Genomic DNA, 20,257 nt, shown 5'->3' on the forward strand with positions numbered 1-20,257 from the left:
CAAAGGATCGAGGTTGCCCTGCTAGTGATTACTAAAACCACCTTTGATACGAATCAAGGGCATTTCCATCTCGACATGAAGAAACCCAACAAGTTTGACCGATTTGTTTTAGCATGTTAATAAGATAACACGATACAACGTACTTGTCGTCTTCTTTGTAAAACGTAATTCTTTAACGAAAACCCGATAATTATGCCAAAGATTGAGGTTGCCCTGTTACTGAAATCACCCTCGATACGAGTAAAAGGGAATTTCCTTCTCATGAACATTTCATGATAAGAAGACCACCACCACCACCACCATCACCACCACATACCCATGATGTCACATGTTCCGCCGCCCGTTGTTGCTTGCAAGGAGCGACGGCAAGTGGTTTCGACCAGAGGTGTTTTGACATCGGATTTACATATCGATGAAAGTGAATTAGGGCAAAATTGTGGTGATATGAGCATTGAAATGGTGAAGTATAAATAGTGGTATGTGTTTATGAATGTGAAGAAAAGTAGGAAGAAAAGCATGGTTAGCATCTTCCATAGGATATGCTAATGACAACATATAAAGGTGTACAAAATTTGTTGGTGCCCATGTGTTTTAAGACCTTAAAAATCATATTTGAAAATAATAAGATTAAGGGTCGTTTATCAAACACTTATCCAGTAAGCGTTTATTGGTAAAACTTAATACTATCACTTGCTTTACAGGTAAGATTTTAGTCCATCAAAATGACATTATATGCAACAATTTACCTGGTAAACGCTAACTATGGTAAGAGTCGTCACCATCTTTACCGGGTAAGACTCCTCGGTCCTTGTCTTCGCTCTTACCGTGTAAGGTTCTTGGTCCTTGTCATATTCATTCGGTAAGGTAATGTGACTTGGTAAGTGTTTACCCGAATAAGTGTTTGGTAAACGGCCCGTAAAAGGCTTATGAATTGTGTTCATTGAACATTTGTAATAACTGTTTCTGTAATGTTGCTGTTTTTATGGATTAACCATTGTTCTTGTAAAAATATAAAAGAAAGAACACTATACTTCATGATGATAAATGAATCGTCTGGTGAATTGCATTTTTAGAGGTTTACTGTTTACATAAGAGTGACTGCTTTTAATCACAAGGGTTGTGGCGTAGTGGTTGAAACCCTGAGGGATGTGGTGGAATATCATATCTGCCTAGGGTTCAATTCCAGACGTACACAACAATTGTGGTCACTGAGTTTATCATGACTGGTTTATTGCAGTCACAATTTGTCGGGATTAGTCCAGGCATAGCTTGAGACACCATTCCGAAAAGAATAACCGGTTTTAAGTGACTTTTTTTTTGGCATCTCTCATCCAAAAAGCGTAGTCGTTTGGTACTTTTACAAGAATAATCGTTCAAAACCATCCTGTAAATTTTCATATAATTATTTCAGAGTAAAATCCAAACAAATAATATTATAATAACTATATATATAGGGTATATTTCAAATGCAACCATGTTCATTTGTACGACCAATGCAATTCAATCAATTGAGATATTTATAGAAATGATGAGAGTTATTTTATTATGATTTGAATATTTATGAAAGATGATTAGAGTTCATTAATTATATTCAATACTTTATATTATGAAACAATCAGAACTTTTATGAAATCACATATTTATCAAATTAAATGAACGGTTAAAATTGAATTGTATTGATTGTACAAATATAATTGTATAATAACTCATCTCTCGGTGTGTGTATATATGTATATATATATATATAAAGAGAAAGAGAGAGATAGATGTCTTTTGATGTAATGTAAGATATATATATATATATATAGAGAGAGAGAGAGAGAGAGAGAGTGAGAGAGAGAGAGATGTCTTTTGATGTAATGTAAGGGTAAAGTAAGATCTTCATGGATGGGTGACATATTGTTTGGAGATGACACAAGCACCATTTATATATTTTATGTATATAACTCATACAAATGCCTTTTCTTGATTCGCCACCAATTGATTCTTTTTTCATTTTATTGATTAATAACTTAGTTGATGTTTGAGATTATTTATAAAAACAACTAATTGACTTATTTTAGTGTGACATTGGTAATAAGCATTTTTGAGTGTTTGGATAAACAGTTTATACCACTGACAAACCGATGATAAGAAGTTTTTGAAAAAGTTAAATCATTCTAACTTATAATAAGTTGACAAAGACTTTTGTAGAAAAACATAAGTTGTTTCAAATAAACAATCTTAAACAGCACTTTAATTGTTAGATGATAAATTAATTATCATCTATAAATATCAGTTGATAAACTAGTTGTCCATCTATATAGATTTAAGATTACATACTAAATATTTATTTAAAATTATAAAAAAGGCATAATTTAAAAAGGTAGGAAAAAAAACCAAGAGTTGGTACAAAATCAGTATTAACATATATCAATCGAAAAAAGATGGTACCAATTTATGATTTATCAAAACGCGTATTTAATTTATGTACATGTTTTTTTAATGACTAGAAGGGTACTCGTGCAATGGATCAAGACACATTTTCATTTCAATGTTTCCTTGTATTTTTTATCCATGTCGATATAATACGATTTTATGTGGTTTTGAGAAAACGATAATGTTTTTATTTTTAAATAAAATATAAATTTGAAAATATCATATAAAGTTTGCAAAATATATATCAATATTAATATCAAATTAACTATTTAAAAGTTCTTGTTTGTATATTTTTTTATTTCAAATTTTTTATTATAATTTAATATAGCATAACGAAATAACTTAATGTAGGTTTAATAATATATTTTTTTATAAAGATAATAATTAAGTATTCTGTTAGAACTTAATATTATCCTAATTATATTTTAGATTTTTTATATTTTAAAATGAGATGTATATTCTCTATTTGATTATATTTATTCACAATTAGTTACACGAATTCAAACATAGAACTTTAATAAGTTGTACTTATACACAATTTACTCATAATCTTGAATTTTAAATAATATACATCAATAAACAGTACTTCATACATTAAAAATGATTCTTAAGAGTTTTTGTCAAATATTTTATGAATTCTGCATGAATGGCGTTTAATTCAAAAAGACGTCATGAAGTATATGCTTGGTTCCTATTATGTATCACCTATCACATTCCAATACCATCCCCATTCATCACCAACTACTTTCTTCATATATACACAAATATCGTCATCTAACACTTTCTTGAATTAGTAATTCATGTAAAATAATTACAAAAGTCAAACTAAACATAACTACATACATTTCTAGACGGAAAATTACATAAATAATGCACCGGATCCCATCAGAACTTCTTATTTAAAGAGAGTTTCAGATCCTCTACTGAAAACGAGAAAATTACTTCCAAGAACACACATCTTACGGAACCTAGTAACAATAAACTTTTTGCTTGGATAACAGCTCGGGAAATAAAACGACAATCTTACGGCCACACAGCATCGACATCGAAGAAGCTTCTAGTACCAGAAGCTATATATGATGTATAATACAGGTCAAAGAAACACATATGTACCATGTTTACCTGAATCTATCTCAACATCTCCATCTCAAAGTCATCGTCCTCCATCCATTCATATTCGACGCCGTTTTCATGTGCATTTACCATGTGAATTAAATCTTCCAGATTTCCCCACGCTAGTTGCCGAGGAGGTTGTATCGGTAGTAGACTGGTACTAAGTGACCCATTATGTCCGTTGGAGACTTTTTGCATAACATGTTTGAATTGCTCAGCGTCGTACTTGAGAGATGTAATGTTAGATGGTCCAGAAAACTCCATACAAAACGCAGGTGATAATTGGCGTCCTATAGCTTGAACATGAACCACACTGTAACAAGAGAGTGAATATATTGTAACAAAGATTTACTCGTACTTCATGCACAAATATCGAGAAACGTTCTAAAATCTACATAATCCAACTCGTTTATACTTTCGGGGATGTTTTTGCATACAATTCTGCAAGAAATTGTTTCCATAGCTCATACACAAACCAAACCAAACCAAACAGACCCGGTAAAAATAAAGTCTAAGAAGGGTAAGATGTAGCACGAAACTTGTAAGAACGAATAATTCTGGATAAAAAGTGCCAAGTACAGTGGACTTGTCTGAAAAGTATAATGTTTTAATTTTCTTTGCACTTTTTGTAAAAACAATGGTTGGTTAATTTGCACTAAATGGCCGAGTATGATGTTTCAAAACGTTACTCTTGAATATAAAGTCCGTAAGTTCTCAGGCATGACATTTTTCATTAAAAATTTCATCCGTTTTAGTAATAAAACTTTGCACGAAAACAAAGAATAATCAAAACTAAATCAAGATTTAGTCATAGAAAGATCTGGTGCACCAGGACTCCTCGGTTCTACAAGGATTGTGGAGGCGAGTCTCTACATGCAGCTTTCGCTTACGAGGCGAGTCTTTACACTTAGAATTATTCATTGCAATATCAGGATATAGATTACTAACCATATATAATATCTGCCATCCGCTGCTTGTTTCTGAACCCGGCCTAACAACTCAATTTGCAAGAAACCACCTATGCAGACTACGGGTTCCAGCAACTTGAACTTTTGTAAGCGATTTTCCTGTTGCCAAGAAGTTGTTAATGAAATAGCTTCTCAAAAGATACACGAGTGTATTGGGAGCAAGTCTATCTTTCCTTATTCGAATAGACAACAAAGTAGAATGAGTAAGACTCATTTTTCTAGAGTTTGAATGAGTAAACCAAACAAACCCAATCTGACCCACCCAGAGGTGGGGTCCAGACCAGACCTCTGCTCAAAAGTGTGTGAAAGCGGGAAAAGCAGATACACAAAAACATTAACAAATAGAAGCAGGTGAAAGTTGTAATTTGAATTCAACCACAATATGCACCACTTTAATTGATGAAGAGTTTTTTGTCATTTACGCATCTATCAATGGATTCAGTGATTGAATGCCCACTAATTTAGTCATTTCAACGCTCAAAAAAAGGTTTACCTTTGGCATTTTATTTCTTTGGGAGTAATACAAAATTGAATATTCATCAGATACTAGGCATACACATGAACACACCAACTCACCTGAGCCACCGGGAATATTTCTGAGGTGTATGTCCAAATAAACTTGTCATCTGCACATTCTTGTGACTCCATGAAATCATGTTCTATCTCATTCCAAGATTTCGGATGGCCCATTCGAAACCGCACAAATCTTGACGCGTATATTGGGTGATCCAACTGAAACAAAGCTGTGTACATGAATGTCATCCATCAAAGGGTTAGATGGTGCAAAAATGAAAGAAAAAATAGAAGCAGAAGATGACAAAGTTAAAACAACAAAGCAATAAGTTTATAACAGATGTGGTAACGATAAGTAGGGGTACAGTCAAGACGAGCCAGCTTACTAGGCGGCTTGTCAAAAAGCTTGGCAAGTCCAATATGGCTTCGCTCGATGGCGCAAAATGAAACCAAGTTTAAATGACTTGACCCTACCAATCCTACTTGGTGTGAGTTATATATTTTCAATTAATCATACCTTTTTCAAAGAGGGTTCAATGAAATTTTAGTTTAAGGGTCTGTTATAATATATATTTACACAAGTATATGGTCAACCTATACAAGCCGAGCTAAGACAAGTCTACAAAAACTAGCATTTACACAATCCCATCCAAACTGAACCTATCTGAATAGAATAGAGCTAAACTTGGATTTTTGGCATGCTGAGCTCATGCGCCCAAGACTAACAATTACTTGACAAACCAATCTAAGCCTCGGCTTGGCATCTTAAAAACAACCCTACTTGTAAGTTGGTTATATGTGAATGTGCAAGTATGGGTGATACGATGAAAACAAACCTTGGAATGGATGTAAGTTAATTTCTGTTATAACACAAAAATTAGCTGTCAAGTTGTATATTAATGTCTCAGGCACTTCCGGATCGTCACTTCCTTTACTTGACCAGTATGAATCCCTATGTAAAATTTTGTCTCTCGGGTCGAGAGTATTCATGATGCTTTCTTCCGGGTAGTTATCAGTGCTCGAGGCACTCACTGGATCAGCAATGCAGTAAGTTTGTGGAAATGCTGTGAGAGCTCGAAAAAGAGAAGCATATGCTCTGTGATCTCTCTCAGCCGCTTCATGCCCAACAACATCACTGGATGAATCGGTATCCGAGTTGTGACTCAATTCGACTACACGATCAATGCTAGCAAGCCGAGGAAATTTTCTCATACAGAGCTGCCTACTAAGTCCATTAGAGATCACTGCAAACAACAAATATTTTCAGGAGTTCATATAGTTCTACACAAAAAAAAACAATGATATCAACTGAATTTCATGTGGAACACTCTTGGATAGTAATAGACAGTAAAAGTACAACAAGAAATAAACTTCAAAGAATAGGACAGATGAGAACAAGGTTGACAATAATTAACATGGACCATCTGTCATAAAACAATACAAAAGCTGCCTTTCGCCTCTAGGACTTGCCAAAGTGCAAAAAACTACAACACACACACACACACATATATGTGTCTAAGCTGTGTGTATACAGATGAATTTACAGATTTATTGGCTTGGGATAATGCTTAGCTTTTTTTGAATTATATAAAGATTTCCTATTAGTACTTACTCTGAGATAAATCAAGTTTCAATATTGCATAGTTTAATGGTAAAGTGTGATAACCATCAACCCCCAGAATGGTCAAGGAGTTTTTGGTTTGATTCATATCCAAAAAGGTGGTCCTCAGCCCTCATGCAAGTTGGTGTGCCAAAACTTGCTTTCAGACAGCAATCTAAGGTAATGTCGCCTCATAGGAAAGAGCAAATATATCAATAAACATGAATCTACAATTTTGCCTTCTTCACAATTTTGGTAATCTAGGACAGGTCGAAAAATAACGCACATACTTCTTCTGTTCCATGAAAACCACTACACTTCCCTTTAATTTATATGATGTTCCATAGGATTGCAGCATTTCCTTTCTTGGAATGATTTTGAAGTAGAAGTACCTATTTATCGATTCATTTGGTCTACAAGATCCATTATCTTTGTTCCTGTTAAAGGTTATCTTTGGTATTTGAGAAATAGTAAATTACTCAAAATTAAACTAGATGTGGGAGTCATTGAGGCCTATTAAGACTAGAATGATGATTTTTGTGGGAGTCAGAAGTACTTCAAGCGGACAGCTTACCCCTCCCCAGAGAAAACGTTAAGGAATTTCGTTGATGCCTATTAAGACTTGAATGATGATTATTTCAAAAGGTCAAAACAGACTATTCCCACAAACTACATTCATGAAAGCTGAAACTATGTTTATAGAAGACAAATTTAATTTTTCTATAAAAATTAAATTAATTTCGTGATCTCCTAAATGTGATTGCCGAGTACAACCTAAAGACCATACGCATGAGAAAGTGAGACCACTTGAAAACCATGTGTTAAAGTATCACATGTTAAACAGAGATCCAAACATGAAAGCTAACTAATTAAAACATGATGAATGACGAAACATAATGGATGTGCAACGTTCAAGTATATCATAGATGACGCTCACCGAAATTTTGCAAGTATCGAGATACGGCAGACACACGAATGAGGTCAGCTGAATCATCCAGACACACAAGTATTTTGAGTGTCATGTCATGTTGAAGCCATTGCAAGAAGTCGATTTGAGTCTCCATTACCTGGATTGAACTCATGCACAGGACACTAAAATCAGACATGTAATATTGTCACCAGTTAAGCAATTTCTTTGAACTTATCACATTCTTACAAGGCGCCGCGAAGACAAAGATTATCACTCGCCATACCCAAAGCTACTTTTTGTTGGTAACTTTACACAGTACCTACTCAAGTTCAACATATAAAGTTCACTACATCCATGGTGGAAAAAATAGTTTTTTGGCGCAATATTATTGGGCCAAATAACTTTTGACCAATCTACAAAGGAAAATTATCTGTGACTTATGCACCTTATGTCTCAATCACCTTTTACCACTAGTGCCAAAAAAATGATCTTTTCAAAGACATCCTTTCAACAAGGACGGTAACTTGTTGTACTTGATAATACAAGGGACAAGCAAATGTTTCTCCATCCTACTTCATCGTGATATAATGACATGCTGATGAGGCACAGCATCTATAATCTTCTTATTCATTCATTCATCAACTTCCTGCATTAGGGTCCATTTCTGAAAAGGTCCACTTCCCACCCTTATTTGTGAGGCATGGACGCTTATACATATCTAAATGCACTTGCAACCTATATGAATTTTAATGAATACAGCTATGAGTACGTACACAATGTAAATAAAGGAATCTAGTTTACAATAACCTTTTTATCTAAATTACACACGTACAAGTCCACGTGTAAGTGGGATACGAATAGGACATTAGTGGAGACTCAACATGCTCTTCTTGAACTAATATGTGCTCTTCACTTAGAATTTAATCCAAGCAGGGCTGATATATATAACTATATATGGCCATCAGAGTAATACAAGTTCAAACACAATCAAATGTCACTGAGTTGCAGGAAACTGGGTAGATCTGACGATAAAGCAGCAACAGCAAACGGAATGAACAGGTAAAAAAGGGGAAAAATGCATCTCTGCCACTGACAAGATTCACAATCAAGCTAACCATCCAACCCAAAAGGCATCCAGTGAACAGAGTTGTTTGAACAGAGTTGTATAGGAGATAAGAAGAAAAAGAAAAAAATGTGGCAACCTAAGCTACCTGTAGAGAACTATCGTGGGAGACTGATGTAACAACAACTGCACAAATATTAGGGGCCGTTTACCAAAGGCTTACCCGGTGACCGCTCATCGGCAAGAGTCACCACTCTCACTTACCTTATGGGTAAGAGTCTTCTCCCTCACTTACCGGGTAAGATTCTCGGTCCTTTCCCATGGTCACCTGGTAAGGTAAGTGAAGCGCTTCCACGGTAAACGTTTGGTAAACGGACCGTCATCGCTAACTCATTTATTCAGAAAACTAAAATATGAGGTCTATACAATGTTAGGCATCAATTATGCAAAAATGTATTCCTCTAAAAGACTTTCAATCAAACAGTTGAGGAGAATCTTGGGTTCAATTACCGTAGCAACATCAGGTTTCTTACCCTAGCTCGCAAGGCCTGTCTCAAATGTTTCACATCTTGGTTGTCATGCAATCACTTAAAAACTGGGTTAATTTCATCAAAACTAAACATAGCAAACTCATGTAGTCAACAATTTCATATGTAAAATCCACCCACAGCCAAAATTCTACATTCAATAAAATTTCTATAATATAATCAATAATTTTGGATGCTGATTTAAGTTTTAAAAACCCAAATTGCAAGAATGCAAAAGAAACTCCTTCCCCACCTCCCAAAGTTCCAGAACAAGAACTAGATGTTGGTTTAAGTTCAAAATAATCCTAAATTGGATGTCAAACACGTCGTCCTTCAACTTCTAAATTGATGCAAATCGTAAAGTCTAAATATCGGCTGATTAGCGTTATACTTAAAACAACTGTCAATAAAATGACGTCGGTTCATTCACACAAAACTCCGTATCAATTATGTACCCGAAAACAACTGTCAATAGAATTACGACATCAAATTCGCAAAAACTTCAGAATTCATGAAACATCGAAAATATTACACTGAAATTGCAGAAATCACGATATATCCATCAAGGAAAGTAAAAATTACATGTCAGATAGATACATACAGGTGACGTGGAGATGAAATTTATACCTTTTTCCGTTGTTTAATGAGAATCTGAAGGAATCGCTTGAAAAAAAACCCTAAGAGAAAGAAAGATAGGCGATTGAACAGGTAGCGAGGGTGTGGCGGTGGAAATGGCGTTTGTGGGAGGCTTAGAAAGACGAAAGCGTTTACATCTAATCATGCACAACGTACGCTTATTAACAGCGTAGAAGTAATAATGCCTTCTAAAAAGATCATTTTATATCGTAAATTAACATTATTAGTATATAATTATTTTATCAAAGTATCACAACTTTTTGTTTTCAATAAATTAGTGGTGGTAAAGAGCTTCTATATTATTTTACATATTTTGTATATTTGGAAAAATTTTATTTAGATACTTATGTGACGTTTGGTTCGTAGAATATTTTTTTTGATGAAATAGAATATGTTAGAAAAATCTGACTTTGAAAGAATTGGAATGGAATGTTGTCAAGTTTGATCACATGTTTGATTGGCAGACATTGGAATAGAATTTGTTAAGAGATTAGAATCTGTCTGTTTGGTTCAAAGAATGTAGCTTTTGGATTTAGAATGAAATATTGGTAAATGACCAAAATACCCTTTTTGAAAATTTTAATTTTTTTAAAACTAAAAATACTTTAATGAAATAATTATTTAATATATGAAACAATATAAAATACACAACTTAAATATAACCATAAGCCAAAACGACATTACTAAATCAACGGTGGTTCATATTGGTGGTGGTCCACAGTGGTTTAGATAGGTGGTGGTCTGCAGTGGTTCAGATGGCGGTGTTCGACAATGGTTCAGATCGATGGTGGTCCGCGGTGGTTCAGATGGAGGTGGTCAGCGGTGGTTCAGATAGACGGTGGCGGTGATGGTTCAGATCGGCGGTTGTTCAAATCGTTGGTGTTTGGCGGTGCCCAATGGTGATTTAGATCAGTGGTAGTCGTCGGTGGTCGACAGCAGTTCAGATCGGTGGTGGTTCGTGGTGCTTCAGGTGGCAATGGTCGAATGTGATTCAAATCGTCGATGTATCAGATCGGTGATTGTTCAGATCGGCGGTGGCCGACGGTGATTCAAATCAGTAGTAGTTGGTGGTGGTTCATATCGATGGTGGTCTGTGGTGGTTCAAATGGTGATGATCAACAGTGGTTCAAATCAGTGGTGGTCCATGGTGGTTCAGATGGTAGACGTTCAGATCGGTGGTGGTTTAGATAGGCGGTGGTTGGTGGTGGTTTAGATAGGCGGTGGTTGGCGGTGGTTCAGATTAGTGGTGGTTCAGATCGGTGGTGATTGGCGATGTTTCAGATTGGTGATAGTCGACGGTGGTTCAGATAGCGGTGGTTCAGATCGATGGTGGTCGAAGGTGGTCGGTAACTGAATCTACAGCGGACCAACCACCTCAAACCACCATCGCAAGGTTTCCCCYTAGGCAAAACACCTTGGGCGGTGGAGAGGACCACGTTCCCCAAGTCGACATCGCCACCTCTAACCCTATATTAGAAGAAGAAACCCCGGAATCAAGAATGATGGGAATGATGATGAACGCTATGAACAGAGCGATRACCCAGCAACAAGAGTTCTTTATGAAGTTGTTGGAGGATAGAGATGCCAGCAATCGTAAACACGAAGCAGTCGYAGAGAACGTAACTATAGTAGGATCTGGGGGTACCGGAAAYGGAATGCCAACCCAGGAGTTAGCRACGATTGAGGCAAGACAGGTGAGTAAAGGCTGCTCCTACAAGACGTTTCTGAGTTGCAAGCCGCCAGAATTTATAGGGTCAGATAATCCAGTAGCGTGCATGAATTGGCTTCGAGAGATCGAACAAGCTTTCCGGGCTTGTGACTGTGACGAGAGTCAAAAGGCAAAATTTGGCTCTCAAATGCTAAGAGGTGCAGCACTTACCTGGTGGAACATCGTCATATCAACCATAGAGGTTACAGATTTGGCCAAGATGAGTTGGGCCACATTTAAGAAGAAAGTACTGGAAGAATTTTGCAACGAACARGAGATGGATCGCATTGAAGAAGAATTCYGAACCCTCAAGAAAGGAAACTTGTCAGTGAGAGACTACACGCGACATTTTATGGAAAAGTTGAACTTAGTGGGACACGTGGCCCCAACAGAGAAGGAAAGGATGAAGGCTTATCTCAAGGGGTTGCYTGCGGACATGATGATCATGGTTAGAAACTCCAGAGCCTCCACCCTAAGGGAGGCAATTGAAGAGGCCAAGATYATGGAAACGGTTTACGCTAGAGGAAGAGAGGAGAAAGTGGCAGGCGGTGAGAAAAGAAAGTGGGAAGGACATTTTATACCTTCCAAGAGACCAAATCATCCCAGCAACAGCAATCGGGGAGGTTATCCTAGACAAGAAACTAAGTGGTGTTCCAAATGTCGTACTAAACACCACGGCCCRTGTACTAGCAACTCTACGAAATGTTTTAAATGCGGAAAGCCCGGCCACTCGCGAAATGAGTGTCCTAACAAAGGGCCCATCTGTTTTGGCTGTGGGGAACCGGGTCATTTCATGAATGTCTGTCCGAGGAMGAAGTTSGGGGGAKGCCAGGGAAGGAAGGAAAATATTCCGASAGCGGCCGGCCGAGCCTTTCTGATGACTGCCGAGGAGGCCAAGGCATCGACGGATGTAGTGTCGRGTACGTTCCTTGTTAACTCCGTACCTGCTCGCATACTTTTTGATTCGGGTGCTTCATGCTCCTTTGTGTCCACTACTTTCTATCACCACTTGCATACGCCCTCCAGTACTCTARAAGATGCATTAATCATAGAGATAGCCAATGGTAGTCAAGTTTTGGTGCGCGAAGTTGTTAGAGGTTGTGTTTTGGGCATTGAAGGGAAGGAATTTCGAGTGGACCTCATACCCATGACTATAGRTGGATTCGATATCATAATCGGGATGGATTGGCTAGTTGAGAACCAAGCRRAAATCTTATGCTCTAAAAAGCTGATCCGGATACCTTTGACGAACGGAGACGCAATGCTAATTTATGGAGAAGGAAGGAAGGAGAATGTAGTACTATTATCCATGGCGAAGGCACGTAGGTGCCTAGCTAAGGGATGCTYCTCATTCATCGCTTACGTGTTGGACACCAAACTAGAGGTAAGGAAAATTGAAAACGTGAAAGTGGTTAGAGAATTTCCTGACGTGTTTCCAGAGGACTTACCTGGTTTACCCCCTGTTAGACAAGTGGAATTYMAAATAGATCTTATTCCGGGAGYCGCTCCAATTGCTAAAGCACCTTACCGCCTGGCCCCTTCCGAGATGCAAGAATTGATGTCGCAATTGCAAGACCTTCTCGAAAAAGGATTCGTTAGACCRAGTTCGTCTCCGTGGGGAGCTCCGGTCTTGTTTGTGAAGAAGAAGGACGGTACCATGAGAATGTGTATTGACTACCGAGGACTCAACAAGGCAACTRTAAAGAACAAGTATCCTCTTCCCAGAATCGACGATCTTTTTGACCAGCTTCAGGGAGCAAGTTGCTTCTCGAAGGTCGATCTTCGCTCGGGGTACCACCAAGTACGTGTGAAAGAGGACGATGTGGCGAAGACAKCTTTTAGGACGCGATATGGACATTACGAATTCTTGGTCWTGCCTTTCGGCTTGACGAATGCTCCAGCAGTATTCATGGACTTGATGAATCGGGTCTGCCGACCGTTCCTCGACAAATCTGTAATTGTTTTCATTGACGATATACTTATTTACTCCAGGAACGAAACGGATCATGAACATCACCTTCGGGAAGTCCTCGAAATGCTGAGAAAGGAGAAGTTGTATGCAAAATTCTCCAAGTGTGACTTTTGGTTAAAGGAAGTGCAATTTTTAGGACATGTTGTCACTCGAGACGGGGTGAAGGTAGACCCAGCCAAGATTGAGGCGATGATGAACTGGGAACCACCGAAGAGTCCTTCAGAAATCCGTAGCTTTTTGGGTCTGGCAGGATATTACAGGAGATTTATCCAAGATTTCTCCAAAGTTGCTTCCTCCTTGACAGCTTTGACTAGAAAGAATGTGAAGTTTATCTGGACGGAGAAGCAAGAGCATGCTTTCAGAACTCTCCAAAAGAAGCTGTGTGAAGCCCCGATTCTCTCCCTACCGAAAGGATCCGAAGACTTTGTAGTCTTTAGCGATGCTTCGAAGATGGGGTTGGGTTGTGTCTTGATGCAAAGGGGAAAGGTAATTGCCTACGCCTCAAGACAACTCAAGGATCATGAGAAGAACTATCCCACCCACGACTTGGAATTAGCRGCGGTGGTATTCGCCTTGAAGCTTTGGCGCCATTATCTTTATGGTACCAAGTGCACTCTTTTTACAGACCACAAGAGCTTGAAGTACATCTTCGATCAAAAAGAACTAAACATGAGGCAAAGACGTTGGCTCGAACTGCTCAAGGACTACGATTGTGAATTGCTATAYCATCCGGGTAAGGCAAACGTAGTGGCAGATGCCCTAAGCCGAAAGGAGTACGGTAGTGGAACAAAAGCTGTGCTCACCAAAATCGAAGTAATATCCAGCCTGATCGACCGGATCAAGGTAGCGCAATCTGAGGCGCTCTTGRAAGAAAACCTCAAGAGTGAAGTAATGATGAAGCAATGCATGCTATTGTCAGAGGATGGTCGCGGCTTGAAGCTTTTTCGAGGGCGTGTATGGGTACCCAAGATCRGAGGTAATCGCGAACTGCTATTAGAAGACGCACACAAGTCTAAATACTCAATTCATCCAGGCAGCACCAAGATGTATCGGGATTTGAAACTGACTTATTGGTGGCCAGTTATGAAGCTAGATGTGGCTCGTTATGTAGAGAAGTGCRTGACCTGTTTGCAAGTAAAAGCGGAACACCAACGGCCTTATGGYAGCCTTCAATCCTTGGAGATTCCCGAATGGAAATGGGAGCATATCACAATGGACTTCGTGACCAAACTACYGAAGACCTTAAGAAGCAATGATACGATTTGGGTAGTGGTTGATCGATTGACGAAGAGTGCGCACTTCTTAGCAATGCGTGAAACGTTGCCTATGRAGAAGCTGGCCAAATTGTACATCGACGAAGTTGTCTCGCGACATGGCATACCTTTGTCCATAGTGTCAGATCGAGATAGCCGGTTCACTTCCCATTTTTGGAGTGGCTTGCAGAAAGAGTTGGGCACGAGAGTGAAGCTGAGTACAGCTTACCACCCTCAAACGGATGGCCAGAGTGAGCGGACCATTCAAACACTCGAGGATATGCTTAGATCATGTGTCATTGATTTTGGCGGGAGTTGGGATTCTCACCTACCACTAGTGGAGTTCGCCTACAACAACAGTTATCATTCCAGTATAGGGATGGCACCTTTTGAGGCTTTATATGGTCGAAAATGTAGGACCCCTGTCTGCTGGCTTGAAGCGGGTGAGAAACAATTCACCGGCCCCRAAATCATACAAGAAACTGCGGATAAGGTGAAAAGCATACGAGAACGTTTAAAGGCAGCACAGGATCGGCAGAAGAGCTACTCAGACAAGAAAAGCCGACCGGTAGAATTCCAAGTGGGCGACCGCGTAATGCTAAAAGTATCGCCATGGAAGGGAATTATCCGTTTTGGGAAGCGTGGAAAGCTGAGCCCCCGTTTCCTTGGACCGTTCAAAGTCTTGGCTAAGGTGGGACTTCAGGCTTACAAATTAGAACTACCACCTGAAATGGCCGGAATTCATAACACGTTCCATGTGTGCTACCTTCGTAAGTGCTTAGCGGAAGAAGAAAGTATTATTCCGCTTTCAGAAATTTTTGTGGACAAAGCCAACCGGTGCGTTGAGGAACCGGAGGCCATCCTGGAAAGGAAGATTAAGGTGCTGAGACACAAGGAAATTGTCATGGTTAAAGTTCAATGGAAGCACCATCRAGGGTCAAACGTAACGTGGGAAGCGGAAGAGGATCTGAAGAAGCGCTACCCACACCTTTTCAAGTAATCAGAATTTCGAGGACGAAATTGAACTCAAGGAGGGAAGGATTGTAACATCCGAAAAATCTTTTCTTTTTCCCTTCCCCTTCTCCGAGCGTATCGAGAAGTTTCGTCCYGTGTAGAGGTACGCATTCTTTTCTTTTACCCGCGWATTTAGAGCTTTAATTTCATTTAATTTCTTTAAAAAAAATTCCYTCTCATWAATATTTTYTGCCTAGTTATTTTATATAGGCATTTATTTATTTAATTATTTATAGATTAACCTTAGGTGCCTTCCTTTGGATGTTGCAGCCGAGTAGAGGGGTTAAGGGAGTACTTGCCACCTCCTAGGTAGTCCCATCTCCCTGGTGCTATGGATTTAAAATTTGTCTCTTCCTTAGAGGACCCTCTTTTTCCATGGTGGTCTTAACCCTTTAGTTTTAGGGAGGAGTGATGTCTTTAGAAGGAGGAAAAAGATGGAGGCAGAGGAGAGGAAAAACAGAAAATGGTTCCGTCTCCTTCCCTTGGACTCAAGACCCCAACCCCAAGATTGCTCCACCCCTTTTTCTCCTTGCGTTCCAGTCGTACCCGGCAGCAGAAAGTGACGCCGTTCTTCACCCCCGTCTCGTTCACACAGCAGCCGACCAAGCCATTCCCGAGCCACTTCGCGCAATCAGCAGCAACAGCAGTCGTAGTCACGCCTCTAGACCTCTGCAGCCTGCAGACAGCAAACAGCAACAACACCTCGGCTGTGCTGTCTCGTTCCTTTTTCCTCGGCAACGCTCGGCACGGTCGTGCCTTGGYGACAGCGGTCGATGCAGCCCGGTTTCTCGTCTTCTCTATCGTACATCTGTTTAAGGCCATAAAGACTAGGATCCCTTTAAATTCTATGGTGAGTTCATCCCTTAACTAAATCCTACTGTGCGCTATATATATATATATATATATCCTAAAATTTGTAGATCTTACTTATCTAAATAAAAAAAAAGATGCTTTAGGCAAGGGAGAGTTTAAGCACATGGATTCCTGTAGATTTACTTGGTGGAACCTAGGCTTGGATTTGTATTAWTTATTTGGAGCCACCCACTCACTGTTGTAACCCCCCCCCCCCTGTCAAACTACGGTTTAAGCACATGGATTCCTATGGATTTACTTAGTTGAACCTAGGCTTGGTAATGTATTATTTATTTGGAGCCACTCACTCACTGTTGTACCCCCCCCCCCTTGTCAAACTGCAGGATGAAAATTTTAGCAAAGAAGAGCATTTTAATTCGATTTAAGAATCATGYRTAKGTTTAATGTGAATACATGCCGTTATACTTAAATCATAGTCCGTAAATATCATATTGACTTGTACTAGAGTTTGGGCGCGGAATTTGTTCGGTTTAATCTTGTGAAGGCGAAATGGGTTGGAGTTAGGCATTGTGAATATTATGCAAACTCCAATTCACCTTCTTATCCCACTCGGAAATAGGCATTGTGATTATTATGTAATTTCCGAGATAAAGAGCTTATGATCACTCGACTACATGACTGGTTTAGGTTGATGTCGAGGGTGTTAAACCTGTAAGTGATGCTCTATAACGTCGGTTTATGACTTACTTAGTGTTCGTCATGACCAACGGTAAATCGGGTCTCCCCCGTTATCTTCGAATGTTTTCTGACCCCTCTATGTGAGTTTTTTTTTCCTTAATTGTCTTACTAACTCACTCGATTTTTATGCCGGTCTATATATATATATATATATATATAAATATATACATATACCCATGTACCTTTAATTGCAAGACTTCTTGATTTTCAATATCTCAATGTTTGAACTCACTAGGCGTAAGCCTAACGCTTCCTCTTATTATGGTTTGTTTATCAGGATCCCTTAGCGGCGGGGCAACCAAGGGGTGAGAGTAGCGTGTTTTGAAAAAGGCTCTTTTGTATTYACAGCCTTCGTTATTTTGTTGAGCGTTACCTTGATGTCGTCTTTTTGGAGTGAGATAAAACACCCATCGTTAATCTGATTATAGAATAATCTAGATTAGTAGGTTGTTATTTATCTTCTCGTTATCCGTTTCTTTTGTGTAAACGCTACACTACTAGAATTTGTTGGGTAATTTCTTTTAAATTGCAAGTTTCCGGTCTTCGTTATTTATTCTCCGGTTATTTTTGTTTTTTTTTTGTTTTTGTTTTTTTTTTGTTTTTTTTTATGGGTGTTACAAAAATGATATGACAATTGACTTTCCTAAGAAATAGGGTCTGGTCAATCTTTTTACGAACAAATTTCTCAGAGATGAGAAATAAGGAGAAGGTATCATTCCAGGCACGTGGGGCCTGTTTTAACCCATAAAGATATCCAATCAATAGACATGATTTGGGTACTTGGGCTCAAGAAACCCTGGAGGTTGTTCAACATAAATTTCCTCCTGAAGTTTTCCGTTTAGATGAGCGCTCTTTACATCCATTTGAAAGACCTTAAAGTCTCTATGGGCAACATAGGCTAGAAAGAGTTGAATAGCTTCGAGTCTAGCCACAGATGTGAAGGTTTCATCATAATCAATTCCTTCCTCTTGTCTGTATCCCTGAGCAACAAGACGAGCCTTGTTTCGGGTTACAATTCATTGCTCATCTAACTTATTGCGATAAACCCACTTGGTGCCTATCACAGTTCTGTCAGATGGACGCAAGACAAGGTACCAGACTTGGTTCCTATCAAATTCAATTAGTTCTTCTTGCATAGCAATGACCCAGCTTGGGTCAGTGATAGCCTCATTGATTTTATTTGGCTCAACTAGAGAAATAAAGTTGACAAAGATACAAATACTACCTAGACCACGTCGTATCTGAATACCTGTACTTGGATCACCAAGAATTTGATGGATTGGATGGTCTTTCGTCCATCGCTGAGCTGGTTGAAGATGATCTTCTGAGATTAGGAGCTCGGGCATAGAAGATGAGGCATCAGCAACAAATTCTTCAGCAATAGGTTGGATTGCTAAAGGAGCCTCAAAAAGCGATTCAACAACTGATAGAGGTTCGGTGATTGAAGGAGATTCAGCGACTGAAGGGTCAGTATTTGAAATAGAAGAAGGTAAGTGACCAATGGGAACGACAACAATCCCAAAAGAGGATTCAACTTCGTTACTAGTCACATCTGGAACAATAAATGGATTATCGTCAGCTTCTGGGGGGTCAGCGTTCGGTTGATTGCTGATGGAAGCTTCATGTTCTCCATAGTGAGATATCATCCAATTATCTAGCTCTTCATCATCTTCAGATATGGGTTTAAAGTTAGCTGATTGAGATTCATCAAAGGTGACATGATACATTCCTTTATTGTTTGTCGTCTTTTGTTGAATATTCTGAAGGCTTGAGATACTGAAAAATATCCAAGAAAGTTTTTTCATTAACTTTGGGATCGAACTTTCCAAGATGGTCCATGTTCTTTAAAATATAACAATGAACGATATCTATTATAAAAGTGAAATTATAGACATATCCCTTGTTAATAATCCTTTAGGAATCGTAGTTGTTACTTTTATGTAAACCACATACTACATTTAACTCAAAAAGTAAATAAATAGGAGAATCAGTAAAGAGTCATGAAACTATTAATTTAATCAATTAGTTTAAATATCTTTTGAACAAATAATTCTGATAAGGCGCAAGTGTTTGTCGCATCTTTTGCCCAAGAATGGCTAAGTCTCTAATTTTTTATACGTTTAGGGCCCGTTTATAAGCATTCATTTGGTAAGTATTTATCAAGTAATTTTTCTTACTGAATGAATATGATAAGGGCCGAAAATCTTAATCAGTAATAGCGATTATAAGGATGAAAAGTCTTACCCGGTAAATAAGGATGACGACTCTTACCTTAATAAATATTTAGTGGTAAATTGTTGCATAAGATACCGTTTTGATGTATTACAATCTTACCTGCTAAAATAAATTATAGTGTTAACTCCTACCCGTAAGCGCTTACGTGGTAAGCATTTTGGTAAATGACCCCTTATTGTACCTAAACAGACTACAAGGAAGTGATCAATGACTAGGGGTCGTTTACCAAATGTTTATTTGGGTAAGCGTTTATCAAGTCACAATATCTTACCGGATAAATATGATAAGGACCAATAATCTTACCCGGTAAGATCGAAGACAAGGACCAGAAGTCTTACCGGCAAGTGATGGCAACGATTCTTACCACGATTAGCGCTTACCAGATAAATTGTTGCATACTATACCATTTTGGTAGACTAAAATCTTACGCAGTAAGTGATAGTGTTGAATTTTATAAGCAAACACTTATCGAGATAAACATTTGGTAAAAAGTAAGACCTAGTTGCTTCTGTCTAATATTAATATATATATATATATATATATATATATATTATTTTGAAGTTTAGTTATGATTTATTTTAGTTCATGTAAAAAAGGATTTTAATAAAATCCTTCATATTGGATCATTTTATAATCCAAATTTGTAATAATTGATTAATTTCACAAAGATGTTTCTATATTGTATAAAAAGTTTCAATATGTGTGAAATGTGTAATTAAATAATTTGTAAAACAATCTAAAGAGTTCCAAAATTAATAAATTTGTAATAATTGATA

The 20,257-nt window shown here is 38.2% G+C and overlaps 1 protein-coding gene across 2 annotated transcripts; it reads right to left on the reverse strand.

Annotated features, from left to right (window-relative positions):
- Positions 1 to 3,247: 3,247 nt before the first annotated feature.
- Positions 3,248 to 9,842, reverse strand: LOC112502329 (F-box protein At4g00755-like). Of its 2 annotated transcripts, none has more exons than XM_025106221.1 (6): positions 9,740 to 9,842; positions 7,550 to 7,679; positions 5,849 to 6,256; positions 5,076 to 5,242; positions 4,480 to 4,598; positions 3,248 to 3,844 (listed from the first exon to the last, which is right to left on the reverse strand). In XM_025106221.1, the coding sequence occupies exons 2-6, from the start codon at positions 7,674 to 7,676 to the stop codon at positions 3,547 to 3,549; spliced, it is 1,119 nt and encodes a 372-aa protein (XP_024961989.1). In that variant the 5' UTR covers positions 7,677 to 7,679; positions 9,740 to 9,842; the 3' UTR covers positions 3,248 to 3,546. The 2 variants fall into 2 exon arrangements, with proteins under 2 accessions (XP_024961989.1, XP_024961990.1); XM_025106222.1 differs by lacking the exon at positions 9,740 to 9,842 and adding an exon at positions 7,769 to 7,786.
- Between the last annotated feature and the right edge of the window lie 10,415 nt (positions 9,843 to 20,257).

This window comes from Cynara cardunculus, unplaced genomic scaffold (genome assembly GCF_001531365.2).
Source record: "Cynara cardunculus var. scolymus isolate 2C unplaced genomic scaffold, CcrdV1 Un_Scaffold_1253, whole genome shotgun sequence".
In the NCBI taxonomy this organism is placed as follows: domain Eukaryota; kingdom Viridiplantae; phylum Streptophyta; class Magnoliopsida; order Asterales; family Asteraceae; genus Cynara; species Cynara cardunculus.

What these genes read in the sequence shown, in the direction of transcription:
- LOC112502329 (XM_025106221.1), bottom strand. Translation starts at nt 7,676, where the DNA reads ATGGAGACTCAAATCGACTTCTTGCAATGGCTTCAACATGACATGACA. An exon ending in TCGATACTTGCAAAATTTCG is followed by an intron (nt 6,257 to 7,549) that starts GTGAGCGTCATC and finishes TGTTGTTTGCAG; the next exon opens with TGATCTCTAATGGACTTAGT. An exon ending in AAATATTCCCGGTGGCTCAG is followed by an intron (nt 4,599 to 5,075) that starts GTGAGTTGGTGT and finishes TCTTGGCAACAG; the next exon opens with GAAAATCGCTTACAAAAGTT.